This window comes from Pyrgilauda ruficollis, unplaced genomic scaffold (assembly GCF_017590135.1).
Source record: "Pyrgilauda ruficollis isolate IOZ18807 unplaced genomic scaffold, ASM1759013v1 scaffold6, whole genome shotgun sequence".
NCBI classification, from domain to species: Eukaryota; Metazoa; Chordata; class Aves; order Passeriformes; family Passeridae; genus Pyrgilauda; species Pyrgilauda ruficollis.
The window spans coordinates 5,445,013-5,471,681 of record NW_024527710.1 but is presented as its reverse complement, the minus strand read 5'-3'; the positions used below and the strand labels follow the sequence as shown (position 1 = coordinate 5,471,681).

General features: G+C 38.8%; 1 protein-coding gene across 1 annotated transcript; it reads right to left on the bottom strand.

The window, feature by feature from the left end:
• Positions 1-376: 376 nt before the first annotated feature.
• LOC121362085 (SSX family member 2 interacting protein) lies at positions 377-13,534 on the bottom strand. The gene is made up of 13 exons (XM_041483302.1): positions 13,405-13,534; positions 12,516-12,682; positions 12,074-12,274; positions 10,368-10,478; positions 8,980-9,115; positions 7,315-7,390; positions 7,066-7,237; positions 6,146-6,296; positions 4,806-4,942; positions 4,227-4,394; positions 2,039-2,147; positions 1,062-1,182; positions 377-880 (listed from the first exon to the last, which is right to left on the bottom strand). The coding sequence occupies exons 1-13, from the start codon at positions 13,445-13,447 to the stop codon at positions 730-732; spliced, it is 1,743 nt and encodes a 580-aa protein (XP_041339236.1). The 5' UTR covers positions 13,448-13,534; the 3' UTR covers positions 377-729.
• Between the last annotated feature and the right edge of the window lie 13,135 nt (positions 13,535-26,669).

Here is a 26,669-nt window from a genome sequence, read left to right as displayed (position 1 = left end):
TCTTTAGAATAGAATTACACGTTTATTGTTCACATTCGAAATACTTTGGTTCCTGACTGAACCATTGAAAGTCCTAATGGATCTGTAAACTGAGTATCACTAGAAAACAATTTAAAATTACACGTAAAATAATATTTATGTATGCATGTGTTTCATTTTCATGGTTTCTCAGCATAACCACTTGTTCTATTTACAAATATATAAAGACTTTGCACTTTAAATCATTGATATATCAAAGAGGTATTTTCAAATCACACAATAAATATAGAACCTGTTTTGTTAAAAATCTACAGTATACTGTACATTCAAGTCGAGGCAAAAAAGAATTTAATGCCAGTTACACTTGAGACATAAATGAATGTTTCCAATAATTAAACAATTTCTAAAAGTGCTATCTCTGCCTGTGATGAAAGGTAACATTAGGATCCAGTATTTCATTACAGTCAAAGTTTCAGACCATTGCTTTATTCACAGAATTAGAGTTTCTGTTACTAGAAAAATATCAAAGCTTTTATATATTCTCAAGTTTTCTCTCAAGAGTTACAAGAAAGAGGCAAAAAATGGTCTAAAAAATAAAAGCCGTGTGCACACACACAGAAACACACCACAATTCAGATCACCACATAATCCTCCAGAAGAATGATCAAACTCACAGCGTTCTGTTTCGTTTAGAATGATAAGTTTATGAACAAGTCTCTAAGAAAAATCCCAGCAGGCAACCCTAGAAGTCTAAGGCAGCTGTTCCATGTGCAAGTTTCTACATAGAGTGCCAAGCCCAGAGTCTTCCCATGACTTTGTGCATTCTTCAGTTTCTTCTTTGTCATCACTTTCAACCCATGGATTTGGCATGTAATCTGCAGCAGGTTTTTCTGATGCAACACTGGAAGCAGAAAAAGAAGTTACAATGCAAATAAATAATGCTTTGGATGGAAACAGAGTATTGTTTTTATGATATAATGTTTAATATCCTTGGTTATATACCAACTATAAGCTTTAGATTACACTGTGCTCTACACAGAACTCAGCACTCTACAAACCATCTTCAACATTGTTTCACAAACCTGTTTTGTGTAATATACTGAGATATCTGCCAGGGTTCTGGTGAAACAGTAGGACTTGACACAGAGGGAGGTCTTCTTTGCTGAGATGCAGATCTCACTAAATGAATGTCCGCATCAGAACCTGAGAGAGACACACATCAGTTAAACTGCAGTCCACTGGAAATAAGCAAGTCCTTCAAGGTTTGTGTCCTCTGCTTTAAAGAAAAAAAAAACAAAAAACCCACAAAAACTTTAAAGCAGAGCTGTAATAAAACTGTCATTGAGATAGACCTGGGATAAAATTTTTAAAGTATTTGTAATGCTATTGAATGAAGTTATGTTAAAATTAGGACTCTAAATTTGAAAATGCAGCATTTGCATATATAGCCACCACTGAAAGAAGTCACATGAAGTCATTCAAGTGTAATTTCTCACTTTACAATTAATAAAGTTTTTATTCCTTAAGTAAAGACTTCTCCAGCACGCACAGACATAACACCAACATGAAAACCTGCAAACTTGTCAGAATATAGAAAACAAAACCACAATGAAGTTAGATGTCTTACTACTAACGTGAAACTAACCGTCACTCAAGTCAATGGAAAGACATGGCAAATTTAGCAGGCCAGATCAATCCCTTCTCACATCTATATTTCAAAGCTTTTATATGAAGTGGAAAACCAGAATGATTACATGTTCTTCAGAATTTATGGAAGCACCTGAAAGTTAGCTGCTGTGCCATCAGGTATTTAATATTCACCAGATTGTTTCATAAGTATAAAGTCATTATGTAAGTAATTATCAGGAAGGGAGTTACAATTCCCTTTTTCAAAGGAAATTTTGAACCATCAGTTGCCCTGATATGTGGAGGCACACAGATACATGGTAAAACTTTTCTTGAGACCTTTTGGTTTTTTAATTGTTTTGTTCATACTTGTGACTTCTAGCTGAAAGGAAGAAGAAACTGTACAAGAACATAATTTGAACCAAATACTTGCTTCTTAAGAAGGCACTTGGAGTTGTCACATTTTCAGACTTGCAATCAGCAGTCATACTTAAGAACTGGTGCTTCAGCCATGCTCCTCTATCTTCTTCAAATGCCTTTCTCTAAGAAAAGAAATGACAATTTACATTCATGACCAAAGGAAAAAGCCTAGCCCACATTAAACTGATGCTATTCTATTTCAGAAAGCCAAAGCTGTAACACGTCCATGTCACCAAGGAGAGGCAGCAGCTTAACACAGCAAATACTGTCTGTGAGCTTTTGAGCCCAACGAGGATTGGCTGAGGAGGCACTTACAGCCAAGCCCCACAGTTTGTTCCACAGAGGTCAGAGTAATCCTGTCACTTTACTGCTCTACATTCCAGTGACACCATCTCCTGTGCTCCCCATTCCCCCAGAGCAGCACTACCTCCTGAAGCAGCACTCATCCAAGGCAGCTACCAGCAACAATTACTTCTTAAACCTTCTTAAACATTGAAAATAGCCCTGATTGCTTCTGTCTAAAAGTGGAGCAAGAAAAAAAAAACAAAACCAAAATAGATTGTTTCATTTTCCAGCCCCTCTAAGCACAGAAAAAAAAAAAAAAAGCCTAACAGATAGCCTCCAAGAGACCCAACGGCTCTGGAATCAAGCAACAAGCTATTTCATCTCCAAAAATCATCAGTGAAACAGGATGCTCCTATTCTGTGTCAGTAGAAAAACAGAGGAAGCTGAACTCCAACGCAAACTTTCACAAACACCTACAAAGCTCACAGCATTGCTTCTCATTTCATACCTCAGCATTCTGACAAGCTGAAGCATGAGCAGTTATACTTATGCTGCAATGTAGTCCTAAACATCTCCAGAGAAACAAATATTTTGTATTATCACTCACGACTTTTACAGCTGAATTCAATGTGCAACACAAAATTAACTCACTAAAATGCAAATAAATTAGTCATTAGTCATTTGCATTTGTTACCATGTGAACTACTGCTATCCCAGCAGCTTAAGTAAAATCTGGAGTATTTTATATTCCGGGTCAGACAGGTTGGCCAGTTAGCTCTGTATTCTGTTTCCAACAGTGGCCACAAGAGATGCTATTTATGAGCACGGTCACTTTCTGCAGTGCATTCCCTCACAGGTTCCCATTCCCAAAAGCTATTTGACTATAGATACTGAAAGGCACCCCCTTGTGCCCTACTTTTATCATCTGTGAATGTGTTGCCCATCAGCTCAGGCAACTGCTCTTTGAAGTTGATGGTATGCATTGCCCTTACAGACTCCTTCAAATAAAAGAACTACCTAACTATAATAAAAAAGCTACCTTTTTGGGTATGTTTTTGATTTAATTCCAAAATTAAGAGTTCCCTCTAGTCCAAGTCTTGAGGGATTTGGTGAACAACAGTAGGGCTTTCGTCTGCTCAAACTGAATCCACAGCTTTATAAATTTTAATCACATCCCACTCCAACTTTCTGCTCTGCACATCAAAGCAAGCTGTTTTTTAAGCAGTAAAGTCCATTTCTTTTTTCCTGTCATACCCGTACCATTCTAGTTTCACAATGACATCATCATGACCTTTCCTTGCCAAACTTGTAAGCCCCTTCACATTTTTGACCCAAACTATGGGCTAGACCAAAGGAGGTGTGCTAGAGCTTGTTCTTAGACACATCTACCCCGACTGCCAGTATCTCTCTTACTTAAACTGGCTTACTGTCCAGCTTAGCTACAAAACCAGAACAGACAATGACCCTACTAAGGGAAGCATAGTAATTACTTGGTGTTTTAGCAAAAGTCATTGGTTTTCAACAAAGTTGAGAAAGTACCTTTGAGATTCAACCCTTAGGCCAAATTTGACTGAAATTTGCATAGGCCTTACTTTTGTAGGAAACCAAACTTTATACAAGTATCCAAGGGATTTAGTTAATAAATTTTGGAAGAACTTAAGATATTTCAAAAGCTGAAACATAAATGGTTTGGTTCCAGTTGCAGAAAATATATTTTCCAATATACACAAAAACCTTGGCTGTTTCAATTGCCAACAGAACTATCTTCCAGAACAACTAAAGATATGTTTTATACAGTATGGCAATGATCTTTCCCTATAGACATCAGAAACAGATATTGCTGGATGGCTGCACTTTGGCCCATATGAAAGAAAGACTTGGAATTCATCTTCCATAAGAACTCCCTTTCCCAATACCTCAAGTCCTAATCTAATAGCAGCTTCTGTAAAACTTTTTCGTTCCTTCTCAAAATTCTTTTTTTGCTCTCGAAATAGTCTCCATTCTTCCTGAAGACGCTCTCTTTCTTCCAACAAATAGCAGTCTTGTAGTAACAGAGTGGTGTCATCATCACATGTAAGCTGTTGCTGTAGATATAAAGCAACAAAAGACAAATGTTAATTTGGGAGTGACTTAAGAGGTACGATATTTCCACAGTTTCAGTTTTATCAGAAAAATGGTTGAAGTTTAATATGGAAACAATGCAGTAGATATCAAGTTGGTGGTCAGTGGGGGCAGATTTCAGATAGCAATCAAAATGTCCCTGTTCAGACAGCCTCACCTTTGTTTAGACTCCAAAATTATTCCTACCAGGAGTAAAAAGGCCATAAATTATTAACCAAGCCACTAGCACAGTTCTACTCAGACCACCCACTAAGTAGTTTTATTTTAAAAGCAGGAACAAGGAATGGAGAAAGGCTCAGAGGCAAGAAGAGTGCAACGTTAAATAAAATACACTTGGATTCAATTGAGAACAATAAAAAAATAAAGCCTACTACCTGTAAGAGCTGTTGCTGAGTTCTGATCATTTCTTTACATTGCTGAATCTCTAACTCTAGTTTCCCAGTTTCTAGCTCATGGTCTTCTCTTGAAATGACATCTTTTTCATTCAAAGCTCCTGAATGTCCACGTGACACTAAGGGAGAAAAAAAGCATCTTTAAAATAAGTTATAGAAACTCCAACACCTCATATCAGAGATGCCTTGGGAGAGCAAAAGATTTTAGACTCTTAGTTTCAGCATGAAAGACAGACGTGCTTTGAGTGCGCTGTGTATCAGAGACAAGAGTTCCAAAATTGGTGCTACGAGTAATTATCCATCAAATCCACTTTAAAAAAAAAAAAAAAAAAAAAAAAGAAAAAGCAATGAAAACACGGCTGTTTCACATTCCCCAAGGTAAATCAACCATCTTCACTGCAATAAGTGTTACAAAATCCTTGCTTGTTTCAGCAGTCATTTAAAAGAAAACTCAAGACAACTAAAGATTTTTTTTTTCACTGACATGCTGTTAGCCCATTCTTCTGAGCCCATTTTTGAAGGGCTTATGCATTCATAAAAATATGACAGTAACTATATTTATCACAGATATAAAAAGAAAGCCTTTTCCTTCAAGTCCTGTGAAGGAGAAATGGAGCTAACAAACACTGGATGCACGTTTTCATTCCAGTAAGGGAATGAATTACAGAAATGGTTGTATTTTGTACAACTACACACTGGCTTATTTAGCTCAATGCATAGCTAAACCACAATGATTGTAATAAGACAAGTTTTGGTCCCCTAAAGCCAGTATTTGAACATCAATAGAATCCTAAAGGGCTATACGATGGTCATCCCTATAAGCTAAAAAAACATAGAAGATGACTCCAAAAAAAGAGCAAACAATTGTAACATTTTTCCTGATGCTTATTTTTCAGTTAGTTACACCAAATAAAGTATTACAAGCATTCTTGAAATCCTTTCTAGGGTGTAAACATACTCTCAAAGGCCATCTGCTGTTTTATTTGCAACTGCATGCATGACCTTCTCAATCTTACTCTTGACAGCAAACATCCCTGTGGTAGTGGCTGCATTTACTTGCATGGAAAAATAATACTAGGAAAGAATTCTATATATTTTTAGCTGTCTTAATGCTGTTTAACAGCTGGAAATGAGAAGAGTCCAGCACCATACCATCAGTTGGTTTGTTTTAAAATGCCACAAGAAGTCCCAGAAGATGTGGCAAGACTAGGCTCTTTAGAGGGAATTATATATTTTGCATCCAATTATTTCAAAGTGCCATACGTGCATTGCTTTTTCTAAAATGTATTTGATATGTACACATAATGCAGCTAAACACCAACCCTGGTTATCCAGCTTTTCAACGTGATTTTTCAACATCCGCCACTGCTTTCTAATGCTGTTGGTAAGCTGCTCCCGCACAGTTTCACAAGATAATTCCCACATATTCTCTTTATTTAATTCTCCAATATCTTCCTCCTGGTCTGACAGCACCTGTAGAAGCAGAAATAAGAAGCTGCAAACCATTTCATCCCTCCAAATATGTGCATTTGTTTATATAAATATGTGCATAAATTCGATTTACTGAAGAGAAGGAAAACTCTTGCACGAAGATTTTTCCATCCAGGGAAATTTGACTCTCAGGGTGTTCAGCTCCCTGACAGCATAATGCTGAGGAGGCAAGTGAGCAGGCAGACCCCAGAACCCCTGCACAGAGACCGTGGGTCAGCTAGCAAGACTCAGTCACTCACATCTGCAACCTAGAGAGGGTCAGACTGCTGAGTTCTGCTGTCACAATTAGGCAGTAGTTGCCCCAGTATGGGGGCAAGTCATCCAGTCAAGAAGAATACTCACACCTTATAAAGGAGGTGACAGAGAACCTACATGGCTGTTCTACACAGCCATGGCAGTAAACTGTTCAATAAAAACATCCTGTGTAAAAAAAATACTTAATCTGAAAAACAAAACCCCCCAGGCATCCAAAATCCAGTATTTTGCATTTCTATATAGAATTACATACCAGTAGCTACTGCATTTATATTCACTCAAATAATATTTTCAAGCTTTTAATTTACTTACTGGAAAGAATACACTGTATTGTTCACAGAGAGCAGAATATTTATATTGAATTTCACACAAAGCACACAATGTGCAATCCACTGCAACTCTCAGAAGAGGTTTACTTTCTTCTTAATAACTATCAAATTACTCCAGTACTATACCAACTACTACGGAGATTTAATTTAAACTGAAGAATATTTACCAGCCCATCTTCAGATCTTTCTTTAGGTTTTTGCTTCTGTGGTGGAAGAAGTGAAATTATATCTTTCTTCATTTGCTGAAGAACTTTCTTTAGCTCAGTATTTTCCAGTAAAAGCTGTTTTTGGCGCTGTTCATAATCACTTAACAGAACTTTGTACATTTCTTCTTCGTTTCTGGAAGAAATAATCTTACAGTAACAACATAACAGCCCTCATACATGCTTCAATTAAGGTTGTTCTAAGACAACTACCTGGCTTCTGTCTTATCAGTCCTCCATGCACCTCTCTTCCCATCAGCTCTACCAACATAATTTAGAACTTCCATAGCTACAAATGAAAAGGATATTTCAAAGTGTGAAACAATATGCAAATAGATAAAGATTTAGATGACATTGCATTTATATGTAGTTATTATAAAAAGATCATATTACTCAAATATACCCCTCAAACTTCAGACTCATGAAATCACATGGCCCTGCTTAAAGCAAAAATAACAGTCAAAGGAAAAAGGGTAAGTTCGAGTTTTGAAACTCAGAAGGATATATTCTCATCCTGTCTTATCTTTTTAATGCATTTCATTATGACACCATCCCTATTTCAACCTTTATAGCAATGTATCAAGTCTGTGCTCATTCTGGCAATAATGCCAGTTTTATCTCTTGTTTAGGGTAAAGAACTTATTAATGTTTCTTAAGGTATTCCTCAAAACTTCTCTGTCCACATTTGAATAAAAATAAAATCAGAAAACCCCAACCACACCACTAACAAACTCAATGTAAGGCTACAGATTGGTGGTCCAAGCTAGTTAGCTATCAAGCAAACATTAACTAGCTTGAAATCCCTGCTATTTTTACCTCACTGACATTTGAACTAGTACTAGCCACCAGAAGTCAAGAATGTTTAAGTTTTGCTGACCTCAAGGTGAAGTTTCTAGAGTTTACTGAAATGATATCTAAAGATTTTCTGCAGCCAAAATAGATGATCCTCCTACTGTGTCCTAACCTGGTTTGGCTAAAGCACAAGGACTTACAGAAAACTAAGTAAGCAGAGAACCATCTTGGCAACAACAGGAATAGTTTTCTTCTGGTTTAGTGAACTAAATGAGCTTACTAAAACATGCACTACAGCTGGCAAACAGCTGAGTTTGGGGGCAGCAGGGGGACAAGAGCAGGACTTCCCTTCCAGTGGAGATACATTATATAAATACTTTAAGGTGCCTTTTTTTTTTTTTTAGTACCTAACAACAATACCCATTTTCAGCCATTTTTCACAGTAAATGGTATTTATGGTAAATAGCACTGATGAATGTCTTGAACACAATTTTTGGACAGTACAACATACAAGTACTCATGACAAAGGAGATCTGGTTTCTCCTCATTTCACAGAGTAGAGGATGGTGCTTCTGCCTTGTGTTACTGCCTCTCAAACCTCTCATTACTTGTGCTAACCACAAGCAGAGCGTAGGATCTCCAGAGTAAAAGCTCATGCAGTGCCTTCCTGATGGCAACTGCTTGGAACAATACAGTGTTTATGACATTACCCAAAATCTTGTGATAGCAACAGCAGCAAGAAAAGATAAGAGATGGCTCTAGCATAGGCATTGAGTCCTATGGAATCCTAGGAATAAATTTTCCTTAGGAAGATAAAAAGAAACCCAAAAAAACAACCCCACCTCATTAGGCAAAAGATCAGCATTTGGTTTATGCTTGGTAAAGGATCTTATGGAACACAATGTTGACAAGTCTTACACAGTCAGCTAACATGAAATATTGCAGCTTTTCTTTAACATTCCAACATCCAAATAAAATCTGCAAGAGGGCTGCATTGCCTTTAATGATAGAAATGCTTAAAATTGGCTCTGGTTAACATACAGAATATGCTAATTTTGCTGTGGTAAAATTCAAAGAGCTACTTACCTAACTTTTTGTCTTTTTTATTCATGACTAACTGATGTAAGCGCTCCTTTAATTTGTTGTATTCTCTCTCTTTCCTCTTCATATCATGATTATATTGTGTAGCTCTACTTGAAATTACGTTCTGTAACTTCTGAACCTAAAAGCAATGCCACAAAAGGCTGTTTCTTCCACTAAAGTACAAACATAAATTTCTTCAGAAAACCAAAACACGGGAGGCAAAACAAAACTTCTATTAAACTGTTCTTCTGGTGAAAGGAAGTGACAAAAGGAATCAGAAGAGCTCTCCCACCCCATGGATTCTGATCTCAGCCTTATCTCAGGAGAGGTAGTTTCTGTTCAGCAGAAACCCATATCATAAACAGCAGATTATAATACTATCATTCCTCTGAAGTACAATTGAAATCGTGTACTGATAAGTCACATAACCTTTCATGCCTTGACTGAACAAACCAGAGAAAGATGTATCTTTACTTTCAGCAATTCATGTTCAGCATCTAGGCTTACTCCAATCCTAAAGCATGCTTCTTAGGCTTACACTAAAAAATAAACTCCTCTTCTTGGGGCAGCAGGACATTGAAAGACAGACTATTCTATTTGGTCTAAAATAACACTAAAACATCATAGAGCAAATTTTTGACATGTACTATCAATTCCTAGGGATGTATTGTTTGGGTTTTTTTAATTTCATGATTTTAACCTTACGAACATACAGCACATTCAATATTTTAAGCTGGAACTCTAGGAAGTTCACCATGAACTGTTAGTAATGTTATTCCCAACTGTATGAACATGTTTATGAACACAGAACATTCACAGAAACTTAGAGGAGCCACATTCACAAAAACATAGGAGCCATGTGAAGTACAATGCTAGGGAAGGACCATAAAGGAAACAAATGCTAAACTAAGAAGGGTCATGAATGTCAAAGTGTTTTCTGATCTTAATTGTTTCAAGATATTTAAGTTTAATGAGATGGTGTTTTTGAGCTGGGTTTCCCCCCACCTCCCTCCTTATTGGTCTTTTGCTCCCCTCTATAATATAATAAGAAAACCCCAAAAGCCTCTACACACAAATGTTTGAGTAAGTGACTGAATCCTGTTGCCCCTCCTACTTTTGGATACATCTGAGCATTCCAAGATAAAGCTGTACAGAAAATGCCAGAAATCCACACATCTGCATTTCTGCAGTACTCTCTACTATTGTTGTAACTTGGACCTATCCCTTATAGAACCTATTTATCCATATGCAACATGCCAGTCAACTTGAAAGACAACATTTACCAAACAAAAAAACACATTCAAAATGAGCAATTACAAGACTCCGTACATAAAAAAAAATATTCTTCAATATCTATATAATGACTTGTGTTAATGTACAAAACAACTCACTTCATCCTTTTCATTTTTAAGTAATTGGTGCAAATTTCTGTTCTTGCTTTGCAGTTGTCTGTCTCTTTCCTGAAGCCCAACTATTTCCCTTTTAGATAATTCCAACTGTTCCTAGAAAAAGTGTTGATAGTTCAGTATCAATAAGAATTAAAAGCATAAGATTTTAAAAAACGCCAACTAACCAAAACAAACAAGCAATGTTAACCAAACTGCCAAACCACCTCACATGAGATATGGCTCAGTATTTAACAGGTATTATCTTTTACAGTTAGGACTTTTTCATTAAGTCAGGATTTTGTAAGCATATCTGTACTGTGAGAGTGAGGTGGATATTAAGCAACCTTTTTACTGGAGCATTTCTGTTCAATAATCAAGGGTACAATTAACACAGATATACAGACTGTGACCATAAGAATGCAAATGGAACATTTCACATATACAGAAAAGGCTAGACAGATGATCTCATTACAACAGACAATGCAAAACTAGCATTTGAAAGTTTTGTCCATGAATGAGACTCAGATCTGAAATTGGCAGCTTAAATTGCAAGCCAAATAGAAACTTTTCCTTCATATGCATACTGAGGTACAATGGGTAGATATACTTAAGCAACAAGAACTTATAAACACACCACAGTGATATACAGTTAATACAATAGTGGAAGTCAAGAGGATTGCTGTATGGTAGCTGAAAGAACCTACATGAGGAACCTCACAAGCTAACAGCCAATTAGATGTCCTGGCATTCATGCAGTACTAAGAAGATTTCCCTCTCTCCCCTTACAGCTATTCATCTAGGGAAAGCAAACGGAGTGTTTTAGAAACTAGCATTTACAGTGTTTGTATAAAAATCAGTGCAGTTACAGATTACTTTTAATCTGTAATCAAAATCCTTCTACGTGAATGACCAATCTCAGCAAGAGGGCTACTACGATTTTGAAAATCTACAGCAGTATTTCCCAAGGAGACAGTGATGACCAGCCCAAGTGAAAAGCAAACCTAAAAAAGCACTGAATCATGCAGAGAAATATTTTCTTTTATATTTTATTTCCTTGACAGAATTAAGAGAAAGTCAAGTCTTTTCTAATATGACTGCATGTACAAGTGCACTCAGGAACTTCCAATATATCAGCTACTCCACAGGGACTGGCCTTGAGCATGTGTTTATCCTGTGATAAAATGAAGCTTAGTAACTTGTGGTTTAACAACAATTTCTGAGCAATTCTTAAGAAGAGACTTTGTAGTTGGATATTCAAGGCATCCAACAACAAAAAAACCACATGGAAAAAGCTAATGATATGGAAAAAGACGAAAAAAACCCACACTAGAGGAGTTATGTGTGCTTTTACTTGTTACAATTACATTGGAAATTTATCTTTAAGAGCTGGGCATACCCTTTTAAGCAATAAAAAATTATAGGAACTGAAGTGTTTAATGTTTTTACCCGAAGTGTACATTAACACTCCCAATTCAAACAGTCTTCCCCCTTCCTTGATTAAGGAGGCTAAAATTCCAAGTAATTAGAAGTTCTCTTGTTAGCTCATATTTCATTAACTTTAAGGCATTTTTATTTGGAAAATAAAAGACTTCCAAAATCCCCAAAATACACAAGAAAATACAACTGCAAATTAGTACTGGGTAGAAAAAAAAAAAAGAAAAAAAAAAAAAAGAGCTGCACAATTCTAATGGAATGATCTTGTTTTCTACCTTTAACTTAGCATAGCAGTTCTGCAAGTGATCCATATCACTTCCCAGTTTCAGATGCTGTATTTCTATTTCTTCCTGAGCTCGAAGGTTCTTGTGCTGCAGTACAAGCAATTCATTTATACAATTTACCATAGATACTACATCTAATTCTTTTCCTTTGGACTCCGCATAAATAGAGGGAAACCCCAACGTTGTTAATTCCTGGTAAAAGACAAGGGGGAGAGGGGGAGAAATGAGATCAGAATTGGATCAATCGTTCTCCAAAAGACAGAAACAGTATCAGGTGAAATCCTGTATGAAGGGGGAAAACGTGACTCTTCTTTCCCACCAACTTCAGCTTCTGGGCACTGAGGAAGAAACCTTCTTAATCCAGTCAATCTTTTTTACCACAATTGATTGTGTGCAGGTGACAATCTCCAATAAACAGAAAGATTTGCCTTACCCTGTCAATATAGGCTATACTCTGTTCAATATTCTCTTCTGTGCAGAAGGCACTGAAAAAGCTGTGCATGCTTTTGGATGAAGGCAGTGACAAGCGTAGCACTTGTGAGCTCATGCTTGTAGGAGATCTTCTTTCTTCTGAGGTATATGGAAATATATTTTTGCTATCTAAAAGTTAAATATTAAGAAGAGATCAGCTATTGTTTTAACACATCACATACAACAAAACCCTTATGTATTCAAGTTATTATTTACAGAAATTTAGATTCTAGAACTGAGAATTTGATCTAGAATGACATTAAACAATTCACAATATATATAAAACAGAAACTTCCACTGAAGATTTAGACTCAATAACACTTTAAAGTGTTGTACCTTTCAAACTTTACTCATCCACCAAGAAAAAACTGAGCACACTTCCTTTTTATTGACTTACTACAACAGAGGTGCAAGAGATGTGCATTCAGTAAAATTCTTATAGAATGTATGGTACTATTATACCTATTAAGAGTATGCTGTAATTTCCTCTTCCACTAGGCAGAAATAGGCAAAAAAATATTTACTCCTTTAACAAGTTTGTAACCAATTTATGAAGCAAAAGAATATAGAACAAGTAAAGAAATCTTTGAAAACACAAGACACATTGATAAGCGTGATTATAAAAAATAAAATCTGACTGCAAGTCCTTAACCTTTCCATACATGTGCAAGTACAGTATTTTACATCAGCATTTCTGAAAGGACTCAATCCAAGACAAGCACTGTTTGTATTATTTACCATGCTGTTTACTCAAATATGTCATGCACAAAACTCCAGTCTCTCTCTTTAGCTGCTATAACATTACTCGTAAAATCAGCAAATCAACTAAATTCAAAATATTCCCAGTTTACCTGATGACAGCACCGGCACAGTAATAGTCTTCCAATCTCCCATAGCAACAGAGACAGGCTGGGTACCTGAGCAACCGGTTCAGCAGCAAAGTATTCAGTACAATTGCTGGCAACGTGTGTTACGTAGGCATCTCCTAAAATAGCAAGAGCATTTCAGATTAACAAAAGCAGCTAATACAGCTAGAAGGCTAAAGAAGGCACAGGAGAGTGAGTACTGAACTTGAACCACGTGAAATTTTTCTACTTCTTTACACTAAATTTGGAACAAAGTAAGCACAGCAAATAGTATACTGTAAAAATGATGCGTCTATCTATCTATCTATCTATATTTAGCCTTAACTGTCTTGTAAACCATTAACTAAAGCCAAAATGCCATGCACACATGAAAATTAAGACTCACAGATAACTAGTTGTTTCTGTTGATGTACATCAGGGAAAACAGAGCAAGACAAATATTTCTTCCTGCCATATACAACCAGGAAGCAATTTTATTACCGTAAACTTATATGAAGTTTTAACATATGTCCGTCCAAATGGCATTGTTACTTAAAGAGATGTATTACAAAGGCTCCAGAGAGGATATATTGGCAGAGGGCAAAGGAACTTTTATTAAACATTTAACCACATAAATTAACTTACTCATTTAGTAATATTGCCTTTCCCTAGCAAGTTGCTTGCTTCCTTGCAGAAACCCCAAAACTGTCGAAGGAAACAAATAAGGAGAAGCCTTACCCTGCTGGCACAGGTTCAGTACAGCCCTGTCCCTCTGGAAACCAAAGGGAAGCCACCCACTCGAAAGAAAGAACAAACTGATTGTCCCCTCACCCCACCTCCACCGCGCAGTAAGAAGCACATAATAGCATTAGTTATCTCTCACTGCTGGAAACTTTAAATCCAGCTCGGATGCTAAAGATTTGGACAGCACAACCCATCAGCTGTTAGGGGAACAATGATACTTCAGGGAAACAAACTTTCCACCTGACAGAAAAGAAGGCCCCTTTGTTTCAACCAACACTTTGGAATAAAGTCTAAAGTCTGTTTTAGATGGATTCAGTAGATTTTTAGAGCACAGGGATGTTCTTCCCTAACCCCTTGCTAATGTTCCAATAAACACACTTTGGCTAAGCAACTTCCAAATTTCTGACACCAAAACCTTGTATTTTTAACACTGTGGAAAAAAATGTCATTTGTGTGGGGAAAGAAGGGAAGGGACTGGGGGGAATGTTTTATCCCTAAAGGTCTCTTGAGAGCACAAAGACAGTAAAAATTCTCATCAAATGACAAAGCACAGAACACAGTGTCCAAAGAATCACCAAGTTTTTAAGAGATCACATTGGTGCACAGTCATGTTACAGAATGCTCAGCACTAAAAAAACCCTCTGATTATCCAGCTGGATGAACATTTTTTTCCCAGATTAGTAGACGTACATGGGAAAAAAGGTAAACAGTTCTTCCTCACGTGTTGTAATTTAGTAGCTCCTGAAAACTTTCAGATCAGAAAGCACACACCAGGCAGCAAGAAAACAGTCAGTGTAATGATCTAGTTGCTGTTCTTGTTAAAGAAATGGTTTGTTCTGCTTTCTCTCTACTTGATTTATGCATATTTTTCCCCCCATAAAACAAGATGTTCACAAATTAACTAGACAACAGTGCCTTTAAAATGGAATTCAAAGCCAGTAAGTATTAAGAAAACACACTTCTTACAAGCTACTTTATTTCTGCTGGATCCATCAGACAGACAAATGCACAAACATAAGAGAAAAAGGCAGCAAACTAAGGTACAAGTACGTTTTCATTACTGACATCACAACCCTGCAGTCTTACAACATTTTTCAAAATATTATTAAGAACTTTAAGACACAAATTCCATCAAGGACTGTTGGAAAGTCCACAAAAATACTTATCTCATTTTAGATATGCTGCTCCTTCCAAACAAACTGGCTTTCATTCTTTAATAGACTGCACCCACACTCCCTGAACACACAGTATTCTCAACCCCCAGGTCTCTGCACTGACAGTACTATTCTGACACAGCATCTGTCACCCTAAACAATGTCTGACTGGAAGCAGCACTAATCCAGGTGTGGGAATGCAATGATTCTCTAAATTTGCACCCTGCAAGTCACACACAGATTCATCCAGAGCAGATGCTTTAGTAAGACTACCCTGTACACAGGGATCTGTTATAGATAATTCCTTACCAGGTTCAATGACTTGCCCAAAAACCTGTAACCACCCACTGCTTTCTAGAGGTAATTTCCCAATTGGCAGTGTCACTTCCTCTCCCAAGCAAGGAATTCCTGGAGGCCAAGACACAGATGGACTGTGCAAAAATGAGCCTCCGGGACCCAACTGCAAAAGTGCGAATACAAGAGCAGAGCCATCCTACTGAAAAAAGAAATCTTGTGTCAAACAAAAAGACCCCAACATACACCCCACTAAAATTACAGAGAGTTTGATTATACCAAAGAAGCAGTAATCAAAGCAAGGCATTTAAGTGATAACTGGAACAAGAGAAGTACAAAAAACCCAAGGAACGTAAAAAAAAAAAAAAAACAAAACACTGTCATGGTAATAACATACCAGAACTTCTTTGAAAGCCACCTTGGGAATTTTTGGACAAAAAAGCCACAAATATTTCCAGAAACTTCTAGATAATTCACTAATAAATACATCTTTCTTTTCAATAACATGACTAAAGTTCAAAATCAGTATATTTCATAAGTTCAAAGAGCTGAAAGAAGCTGCTCATAAAATTATTGGCTTGTGTTTTGGGGGACAGGAGAGGAACTGACAATAAATGTGGCAAGATTTAAGACAGAAATCTGATTAATTAAGCCTCAGTTCAGGCTATATAAAAACTTGAAAATCATAAGCAGCAAGAAATAGAATTAAAAACTTAACACAAAACAGCACACTTAAAATTTCTAAGTGTCATGTTCAAACTTGAAAAGGAGCAGTTGTAACTGGGTTTGTAAAACACACTCAAACAACCAGCAAAGAATTGCCACAGTGCAGTGCTGTGCTGTGATCATATTGCACCATCTGGTCATCCCTAACCCAGACAGGGTGTGACACAAGTGGGAAATGCACTATCTGCTAACCTTCTACCCTCTCCTATCTGCTAAAGCTTCTGTCCCCACCAAGGTAGGGAGGATGTGGAAAGGCACCTCTGGAGAGGTGCAATGCCTCAGAAGAGTTTGAAGAGTCAGCATCAACCAGAAATAGTCTACCATTCCTTCTCTGTATATTTCAAATACTACAACTTGTGACATGCATGTGTTTCAACTTGTAAAACTGCGGGGGTACTCAGCATTTACTTTAAGGCCAGTGTGACTCTTTTCTACTAAAATAATACCCAAAGGGAGCTCTGGAGCTGCTTAAAGCTTTTACACTTGTCTAGTAATCCGCAGATGTCACACAGATGGCTTTTATCTGGATATACAAAGAGACACAGAACTCTAGGTAAATTCAGGGGACACTCTAGGCATGACATTGAAGGTTTACAAATACATCTCTGATAACGTCGTGACATATACTTGTTTTAATTCATGTAGTTGCCATAAAAGTCCCTGCATTTCCTCCCCAGAGTTTTGACATTTACTGTCTCTCTGCACAATTCCTAACAGTTTATCATTAGCACTAATATATATTATATCCAGTAATAATGGTACAGTAAAAATAATAACTTTTTCTGAAAATCTATTAATTCTAGTGACCTTTATTTAAAATTGTCATTTTAATAATGGCTCTTGTAATTAAATCTGAGCCCAGATTTTTTCTTCCTACATTTACAAAATTGTGGCAATTTAATCATTAATCTATTAGCTTCAAAATGAGGGTGAAGAAATACCTCAACTTATCCACATTCCATGGAAACTTTAAGTAATATCAGATTTTCAGGCGAATTTCCCAGTATTGTCAAAAGTAGCATGAACAATCAAGTCAAACTACTCAGCTTGTGGGTATGAAGTCTCTGTTCATTCTGAATGCATCATACTCAAAAAATTCCAACTACATTTCCCCCCTCATTTTACTTAAAAAAAACAAAGAAGAAAGCAAATTAAAATTACCAAGGGTTTTAAGAAAAGAAATATTCAATCTTCTCAACACATATAATTACACAAGAATATATTCTTGCATCTGATTCAGTGTTCAATGACTGATCTGTCATGATCTTTGCCTCAAACACTCAGGTTACAAGGAATATAGTCTGATGCACTATCTTAAGATTCACCTCTACATGCTATATACAGAGATTACTGAAATTCTGATTCTGTTACTTCAATTACTGAAAAAATTGAAACACATGGAAACATTTTATCTGGCTCCCAAATTCCTACCCCATTTTGAACTAACACGATGGATTTCACATTAGCATTTTCCTATCACTAAACAATAACTCTGTTGTTAAGCTTCAAAACTGCATTTCTCCCTTTGCATTCACAAACCACTTACTATATGTAGCCAGAGCAGAACATTCTATTACCAAATCTCCCCATGTCACAGACAAGAGAACCTCAGAAAGCATCTTCTACATGTCCTCCTCTTCTTCCTGAGGTCAGCTTTAGCCAAACTTTACAGCTGTTTGTCTCTGTAAACAGACAGCTTTTTAAAAGAAAAAAACCCGCTATCTTACAAGTTCCTAAAGTTGGTGAGATATTTACTGGGCAGAGCCAGAACTAGTATTCCAGGTATCAGAAATTAGGAAACTTACATGTTTCAGCAGCATGTAACCTGAAAGCTAAATCAGGCATAGAATGCAAGAAGATAACTACATAGTTTCTTTAGAGATTACCAGGGAATTCAAGGAATAATTCGCTTGTAAATTCTAGGTTTCTGTTCATCAAAACATGTCACAGAAAAGACTTGACAAACAAACAAATATGACTGGTGAAGTGTCAGCATACCTTCTGTGGAAGGAAGGAACACTAACCAGCCTGCCACAGCGCTCTGGAAGAAGGAAGCATCCAACACACCTGAGCAAGACAGCATAATTGGATTTTCAAAAAGCTTTTCACAATGTTCCCTCCAAAAGCTCTTAAATTAAGATGCTAAGGAATTTATTAATGACTGATTATAAATGGAAAAGGACAAAGTATCAAAACAAGTTAAAGATGGGTGAGCAAAGTGTAAGAAAGTGACAAAGAGAGAAAAATTAGAGTCCCAAAGGTGTCTGTGCAGGCATCTCTCTACACACATCATGTACTGTATACATATACTATATAGTACATACTCATGTACTATACAGAGTTAATCACAAAAATAAACACAGGTTGAATGACAAACTGCAGAAGGTTGTCCTCATACTGAGCAAATAGATAATAAAAATCAGCAGCTGAAATTCCTTGTTCATAAACACAAACTAACACAATGAAAAAGACAACAACAAGGCCACGCACTTAAACCAACAGACTCTAGTCAGGCATTTTCATGCAGGAAGAGATCCCAGTCCCTATGATCAGTCTGGAAATAACAGCTCCCAGGCAGTTCACAGAACCCTGGAGCAGAGGACAGAAGAGACCACCATAATGTCTCCTGAAGAATACTAAGCTTCTGCACCTTAAATATGTCACAGAGATACAACCTTCCCTGTAAAAAAAACACAGAATATACCTAAATATGGTACAAGAAAGGTCAAGCAATGCTTTCATGCATGAAACTAATAAGCTGTGACTTTTCAACTAAAAGAGGAAACAGCTGGAGAAACAGGACCAACATACAGAAAGCCAATATTCTTGGCTTCTTTTAACACAGCAGTTATAAAGAATGCAATGAAACATTTAGTGCAAAAGCTAGGAAATAAGGGCATTTTTCCACATAAAACACAAACTGTGGACTTGCATCACCATGAATTGCTATGAATACTCAATACACAAACTGTCTCCAACTTTTGAAAAACATCCATCAGCATCTATTACATTTTAAAAGACAGATGCAGCCTCTGCTCAGAAATCCTTCAGCTCCAGACTGCAGCATCTTGGGAGGATACACAGATAAAAGCACTGCTGTACAACCAAACTATACTTAACATATTTTCCTTAGCATCAGAACCGAGATATTGAGCCCCATAAGCCTGGTGTTACCCTCTCTTATGATCCTTCTGGTCCAAATTATAACTGATATTAGTATCACAGCTTTCTCCCCCTCCCCCCCCCCCCCCCCAAAAAAAAACCCTAGAAACAACATCTTCCCCCATAAACACCTAGAATGTGAAATCCTCATTCATTGTACCAAGCAATTTCTCTAGGTCTCCTTTCTAAGTTCAATACTAAAATGTACCTACTACGTTCACATTATACTTCGAATACCTCTTATTTTAAGTCATTGCCCTGAAATTCCTATCATACCTTGGCAGCCTATGGAGCTCTGCTTAACTATTTCACTCACCACCGCAAGCAGCAGAGCGTTCTACACAATCTGGGGATGCAGGAACACCACAAACTAGTCTCGCATTGCGATTTGATCTTCAAATTTAAAGCAGCTTTGCTGCAAATGAATAAGATTTTAAAAAAACGTTTTTCAAAAAAAAAGCCCAAGTCACTTACGAAACCTGTACTCTCACATCACGTGAGCCGCCAGCTCAGCCCGAGCAGTCACAAATTCCCTGACTCAGTAGAAAGCTTTACGGCTCTCACCTCCGAGCATCTGCCGCTTGTAGCTTCACAGAGATAGCAAACGCCGGGCCCCACAGACCCAGCCCCGCCGCGGCTCCCCCGCGTCCCCGCGGATCAGCCGGAGCCTGAGACAAGGCAGCACATGTCGGGACCCACAACCCGCCCGGGCCAGCGGCTCCTGCGCCTCGCACGGGGCCCTCCCCCGGCCCGGGGCGAGCCCAGACCACGGCAGCGCCGCAACCCCCGGGCTCGGCAGCGCAGCCCGGCAGAGCAGCGCCGCTCCCTCCGCCCCGGCCGCCGCCTCCCCCGCGCCCCGCCGGCGGCCGCCGTTACCCGCCGCGCCCAACGCCCCGCCCGTGACGGGGCGGAGGAGCCCACGCAACCCCACCTGCTGCGGCCGCAGGGAGGAGGAGGCGAAGGGAAGCGGCTCCCGAGCGAGCCCCGCGGCCGGCACGGTCCCGGCCGGGCCCCGCGGGGTTAAAGCCGCGCCGCGCCCCGCCCCGCCCCGCCGCCATTGGCCGGGCGGTTGCCGGGAGACCTTTAACGGCACCTGCCGCCCGCGGGCGGCCCAGCGCGGCCCGGCCGCGCCTCCGCCACCTGCCCGGCCCCGGGCCCCGCTCCTCTGGTGCTTTAAACCCGGCCCCCGTGCCATCGCTCTCTGCCTGCGCCAAAAGGCATTCTCTCTCTTTTAAAAGCTCTCTTCAGGAACGGGAGGGTGTGGTGAGGTTTGCCCTGAGCCATCTCCAGGCTCCACAACCCCGGCTGTCAGCCTGAGGTGCAGAGCTGCTCCAGCTCCGAGCATCTTCGTGCTCTCCTCTGGACCCGCTCTCCCAGGACAGCACCGTTCTTGTGCTGGGGACACCGGAGCTGGGCGCGGTGCTCCGGGCGGGCTCTCACGGGAGCGGAGAGGGAGCATCCCCTCCCTCCACCTGTTGGATCTTTGGATACAGCCCAGGACAGGGCTGCCTTTCTGGCTTGACTTATGCCCAGCTTTTCGTCCACAAGAACCCCCAAGTCCTTCACCACAGCTGCTCTCAGTGGGTTCTTCTCCCCGTCCCATGTCACAAAACTGCCTCCTGACAGCTTTCTCTGTGGCTGGGAGTGATGCTGAAGGAGCACCAAGATAGCCAGCCTGGCACCCAGCTTTATTCCCCAGAGAGCATCAATTAAACTTCCCAATGTCTCACCATTAAATATGTGACATGTTGCCTTTCAAAATTTAAAGTTTTCATCCTAATGTATCTATTTCCAGGTTAATAAACAACAATTTTCAATATTATCAATCTTAACCTGTTGTGGTGGTTTTTTTTTAAATTAGGATGAGGTCACCAGAACAGGACCAATATTCTCTTTACATTTAGCTTAGAGGAGAGCACTTTGTTGGAGGATTCAGTGCAAGTAATCACAAGCATTAAACAAAGCAATCTCAAGCAAAGGAGATTCATCAGAAAATCTGGGACCATAAAAGGGAAATTTTGAGGCGTGAGGTGTTCACAAACAACCACCAAAGACGCTCAAAAGACCTCATATTCAAATAAGTTAATGGAAATAATTAGCATCTCCATATGAATTCAGGAAATGTAATGAATATGTAGTAGAAATGTGATGAATATGCATTAGTTCCACGGACTTAACCTGGCCTATTAGGTTGCTCTTCATGAATGCTTTGAGGAGAAATCCCCATACATCAAGCACTGCTAATAAACTAATGCCAGCTTTCTAACGTAGTAAATTTACTGAGAGACTTTATTTCCTGGGTTTTGTGACAGGAAGAGATTGATGATTATTCTTGCTATTTTTTCTTCAAAAGCTACGGTGTTATAGACCAGATCAAGAAACTAAAAAAAAAAAAAAAGGAAAAAAAATTACAGAAAAGAGAATGCAGTAGACAGAATGACTATTGTGACTACAAAGACACCACCACAGAGAAATAGCAGTGATTGGGATATAAAATATTTATTTTTAATAGATTGTAGTTATATACCTTTTTTAAAATTCAGTTGTGGAGCCAAGTTGGCAAATTTCACTTATTTTCAGAGTATTTTCAGTATAAGAAAGTGGTAACATAGGACACAAGTAGTACCATTAGCATTTTTACTGTTAGGATCACCAAGTAGACAGAACAATGCTCTGTGTGCAACAAGGGATGGAACTGCGTAAGAAAATGGGCCTGGTAGGTTTTCCTGCCACAAACACAGCTGTGATAAACCTCCCGACATCTCTCATACACTGCTTGCCCTCCTTCCAGATTCTCTTTCATTCAGCATGTCTCATTTTCAAAGGTTGGCTTAAGAATGGAAAAATGCTGAGCAAGGTCAAAACCAGCCTTTCAAAAGTAAAAAAAATTGACTTCCAGGAGCAAAGTATACTCCTGCCATACATATTGGAAATAAAGCTATTTCTCCCATTTATGAGCAGACCATAACTATCTCTCCAGGGAGGTGAAAAATAATATGGGGCAAGTAAGCTGACTATTTCTTGCTGTGTCAGATGCTCTATCAGCTTGCAGAAATACTGATCATTGTTTTGGCTTTTGCTACCTTTGCAAAAGCACTAAAATTTTTTTTAATAACTGATTTTTTTTTTAATTTTTTTTTTTTTTAGTATTATTTGGGTTATAGGTAATCATTCCTCACAGATGCAAAAGAAAACTTCCATTTTATCACTCAGGTTAATGCAGAGACTTTGGATCTTTCTACTGCAGCTTTGCTACAGGTGCACCCCGAGGAGGAAGCAGAATATGTTAGTGGTAATGGCAAGTGGGACAACAGACCTTGTTCACAGGAAGGATTAAGCTCCTGGAGCTTTAAAACATAATATAGTCATGGGTGGTGCCGAATTCCCTTTGTCCATTTGATCTTAGCAGCTGTTCCTGAAGTTGATGCTATTCAAAGGAGAGCTCCCCAAGCACTCTGCTGTGCATCATGGATCAGGTTTGGTTTATGTTTTTTTTAAAAGGCTGGCCAGGAAAGGAAAAATCTTTGTGGGATGCATTCAGGCAAAAGTGTCAGAAAATTTTACCATATGAAAAACTGTAGTCCAACACACTCCTTTACTGATAATGCACCAGTTTGGTGTAACATAGTCTTTGTAAACTGGGGTGAGAAGTGAAACACAGCTTTCTAAAGTGATTCTTAACAGGGTGACATAAGGAGGGTTTTGGTACAGAGAAAGACTGGTATCTTTAGAAACTTGGGGTTCTAAGGGATACAGTAAGGGATAACATCAACTGCTTCCTCTATTCTCTTGAGTAATATCACAAATATGCTGTAGTGGATGTCAGGTCTTTGACAATAACCCAAATGTTAAGAGTAACTCCTTAAACAGTTTTTTCCTTCTTTACTTGGTCTTGCTTGAGTCTAATCAACTGAATTATCTGGAGTCTCCTTTTATTTTGCTTTATAATTCAGTTTAAAAATAACCAAACAACTTGTGTTATTTCATAGCTGTTCCACTCTGTCATATAGACTGTTAGCCTAAAAATTTATTGTAGTTCAATTTCTTTTATAAACATATTTTATAGAATAAATTATTAGAGAAATCGTGAAGATGTATTTATAATTTCCCCTTTGTAATTATTTGCTAAAAATTTGGATTAAGAATTATAATGGGGGAAAAAAATTAAAGAACCAGAGGAAACTGCTTTTTGAAGTGAAATGTACAAAATGCCTCTCAAAACTTAACTTCAAGCTGGATTAAACCATAACACGAACAGTAAGACAACAGGCTCCTACAATTCAGAAAGCGAGGGGGCTGATCCACAGTTTGTTTGCATTTCAATTCAAACTCATCTTCTTAAGTACATTCAGCAAGGCTGTGTGCTGGAGTGGTTTCTATAGCAGTGTCCTGCTTGATTACAAATCAGCAGGGCTGACGAAGCCTGGGCGAGCAGGAGCTCATTAGAATGTCTGATCCGGTTATGCAATAGGCCGGTGGCAGCCTGTGACTCCTTTATTGTCCCTTGCTGTAAGAACTGCGTCTCGACAAAGCCCAGCTCACAGGGCTTTCGTGTCTCTTTGTGGGGATGTGTAAAAATAACCTCATAAGCCAGTCTGTGGGTTGTGCTCTGCACTGGTAAGCGCTTTAAGGTCGGCTCTCCGTTCCAGCTCACACATTAGAAGCTCCTGTCGTGCAGTGATCTTCATAGATGTCTCTGGAGCCCATTGGTGGCTCCAAAGGTGCAGAGACCTACAGCAGGTTACAGGACTTTACATTCTTAAGCCCACCTGTGTGATCCATTCCCTCCTCTCCCCCAGTGTCCCGCTACTTGAGAGTCACGTGGCTCAGCATTTAAAAGACATTCAGCTTCTGGCTGAAAGTTTCCTCTGCTCCTGCACTTGGACAGTGAAATTTCAGACTAATGCCTGTTAGGTTAACAAAAGCAGAGAGAAAGATGCCTGTCTTTCCCTGGGAGTTTGACCAGGGACACCAATAGTCACAAAAATATCCACAGATGAGATGGTGTCCTTACCTGTCAGAGTAACAAGTCTTTGTGCCAAGCCAAAGCCATGGAAAACAAACTAAGCTTCAGGAATCCAAGTGGGTGTGACACAAAAAGGATGCTGACTCCACAGAAAAGAAACCACAGCCAAAACCTTTGACCAAGACTGCCTCAGGGTGAGTGACAAGATGCCAACTAAAACACGGACTGCCACTATTTCACTGCTCCTCCCCAAAATTGTCTACAGAGTTATGATTTTGCACAGGCCCTGGTTTTTATTGCATTTTTGTTGCTCATCTGAGTCAGTCCAGCTCATTAATTCTATTTATTTTAATTTTTGGTTGGGCTAGAGCTCCAGAAGCTTAGCAAGTGAATTGGCTTACAGGGTGTTCCAAATATGCTAGAGCAAGTACAAAACAATCTAGGATAGAAGAAGGAGAAAAGAAAGAACAGGGAGAGGAGTGGGATTCCACAGTTTCAGTGTCAATGAGGGATTAGATACTAACCACTTTCAGGGAACCACAACCACATGTTTCTCTCTCTGCAACTTTATTTCTGATTAAAGATGGAAGCAGATATTTCCCTCATTTAACTACCTCCACACATGATAAAGGTACCATAGGCACTCAGTTTTTTCTTCCATTTTGGGAGACAGGTACCAGGTAAGCTTTCACTGAATTTACCCCAAAGACCTTTGGAGGAAGATAAAACATCAACTGGCTACAATGCCTGCAGCAACTCAGGTTCCCTTCTGAAATTGTTCAGCCAGTAGTTCAAGGGACCTCTTCCATGAAGTAAGGAGCAGCACAGACAATGCCATTTAGTTTAGCTGTTTTGAAGAGTTTCAGTGATGCAGATATTTCATGACAAATTTTGATGTTAGTAGCTATAGCAACTCATGCCATGAAACAGCTGTTCTCCTTCCCACCCTATCCTGTACTACACATACATCATCTTTGGAGAATATGTGCAATATTTTGCATGTCTGCTCCAATCTCTGTTTGAAAAAGCTTCACAAAAATTTGTTCAGCATCTCACACTTGTGAAATATCACTATAGGCAGGGCCAAATGTCACTGAATCTTGTGCATCTGACTGCTCTCCTTCATTAGACCAGCTCCTGAAATAGTTGTGTAAATGCCATTACCAAACTCTAAGGCACTCAAAAGTGTTTGAAAAATGTTGTAGTGTATTTGTAAAAGAGGAAGAGTCAAAGGTAGCACCAGGGAATTGAAGAGAAGCTCCCACAGCTTGTGAAAAGCAGTAAAATAGCATTTCAGAGAAAAGCAATAAATGAAGGGCATTAGTTTGGTGCCTGCAGATGCAGTGTGTGGTTTATCTGATCTCTCACCAGTCATAAAAACAAGACTTTTTTTACTGTCAGCAGATAAAAAAATCTATGTCATAATTCAGCACCCCAAAATAAACACACAACCCCAAACTCTGAAGAGTTATCAGAGAAAAGAGAGCAGGAATGGTGTCCATTTTAAACATGTGGGAAATTAAGCACCAAAGTATTAAGCGTATTTTAGGTAAACCCATTCCATAACCAAGGGCTGCAATTTATTTTCTTAGTTCCAATTTCAGATCATTAGAACATTAAATTTCAATAAAAATATGTCCTGACACACTCAGCTGAGTTTACCATTCATTTTTCAGTCCAATGAAGCAGCACAGGCCTCAGAGCTACCAGGACAGTGCATGTAAATACAAATCTTCTCCTTCCTTGAGAAAATTTACTGTAGCATAATTTGTTGACTGTAAAAACAAGAATTAAAAGCCTCAACCTGTGCTACTATCAACCATGCAGTGAAATATTTAAGAAAATAAGATTTCTAGAATCGTATTTCACCACAGCACTGTCCTTTCAGTCTGATGCCCAGAAAGTAACACGAAGGGTCAGAAAAGCAGCATAATGTAATAATTTCAATCCTGTCTCTCTTTAGCTGATCTCTGATTAGCTTGCAGAGCCATTAAACTGCAGTTGTCCACACAGAACACAGCTGACACTCCAGTTTTTAAGCATTCTCAGCTGCAACTAGTTTTGAACAATGCCTCTCCTAAGAGAGGTGCTTCGTGTCACTCCGCTGAGTGTGTGAGCTAGGGTGAGTTAAAGACACTTCAATCAAAATCCTTTCTTTTTTCTTTCAGGATGAGCTCAGCAAAAAGTTAGGAAACAATTGTGTATGTGATTCCCTATCTCTCTTC

Coding starts and splice junctions, on each gene's coding strand:
- LOC121362085 (XM_041483302.1), bottom strand. CDS start 13,447: ATGGGAGATTGGAAGACTATTACTGTGCCGGTGCTGTCATCAG. Junction 4,943..6,145: donor TGAAAAGCTGGATAACCAGG/GTTGGTGTTTAG, acceptor TTTCTCCCTTAG/TGTCACGTGGACATTCAGGA. Junction 881..1,061: donor CAGTATATTACACAAAACAG/GTTTGTGAAACA, acceptor TTCTGCTTCCAG/TGTTGCATCAGAAAAACCTG.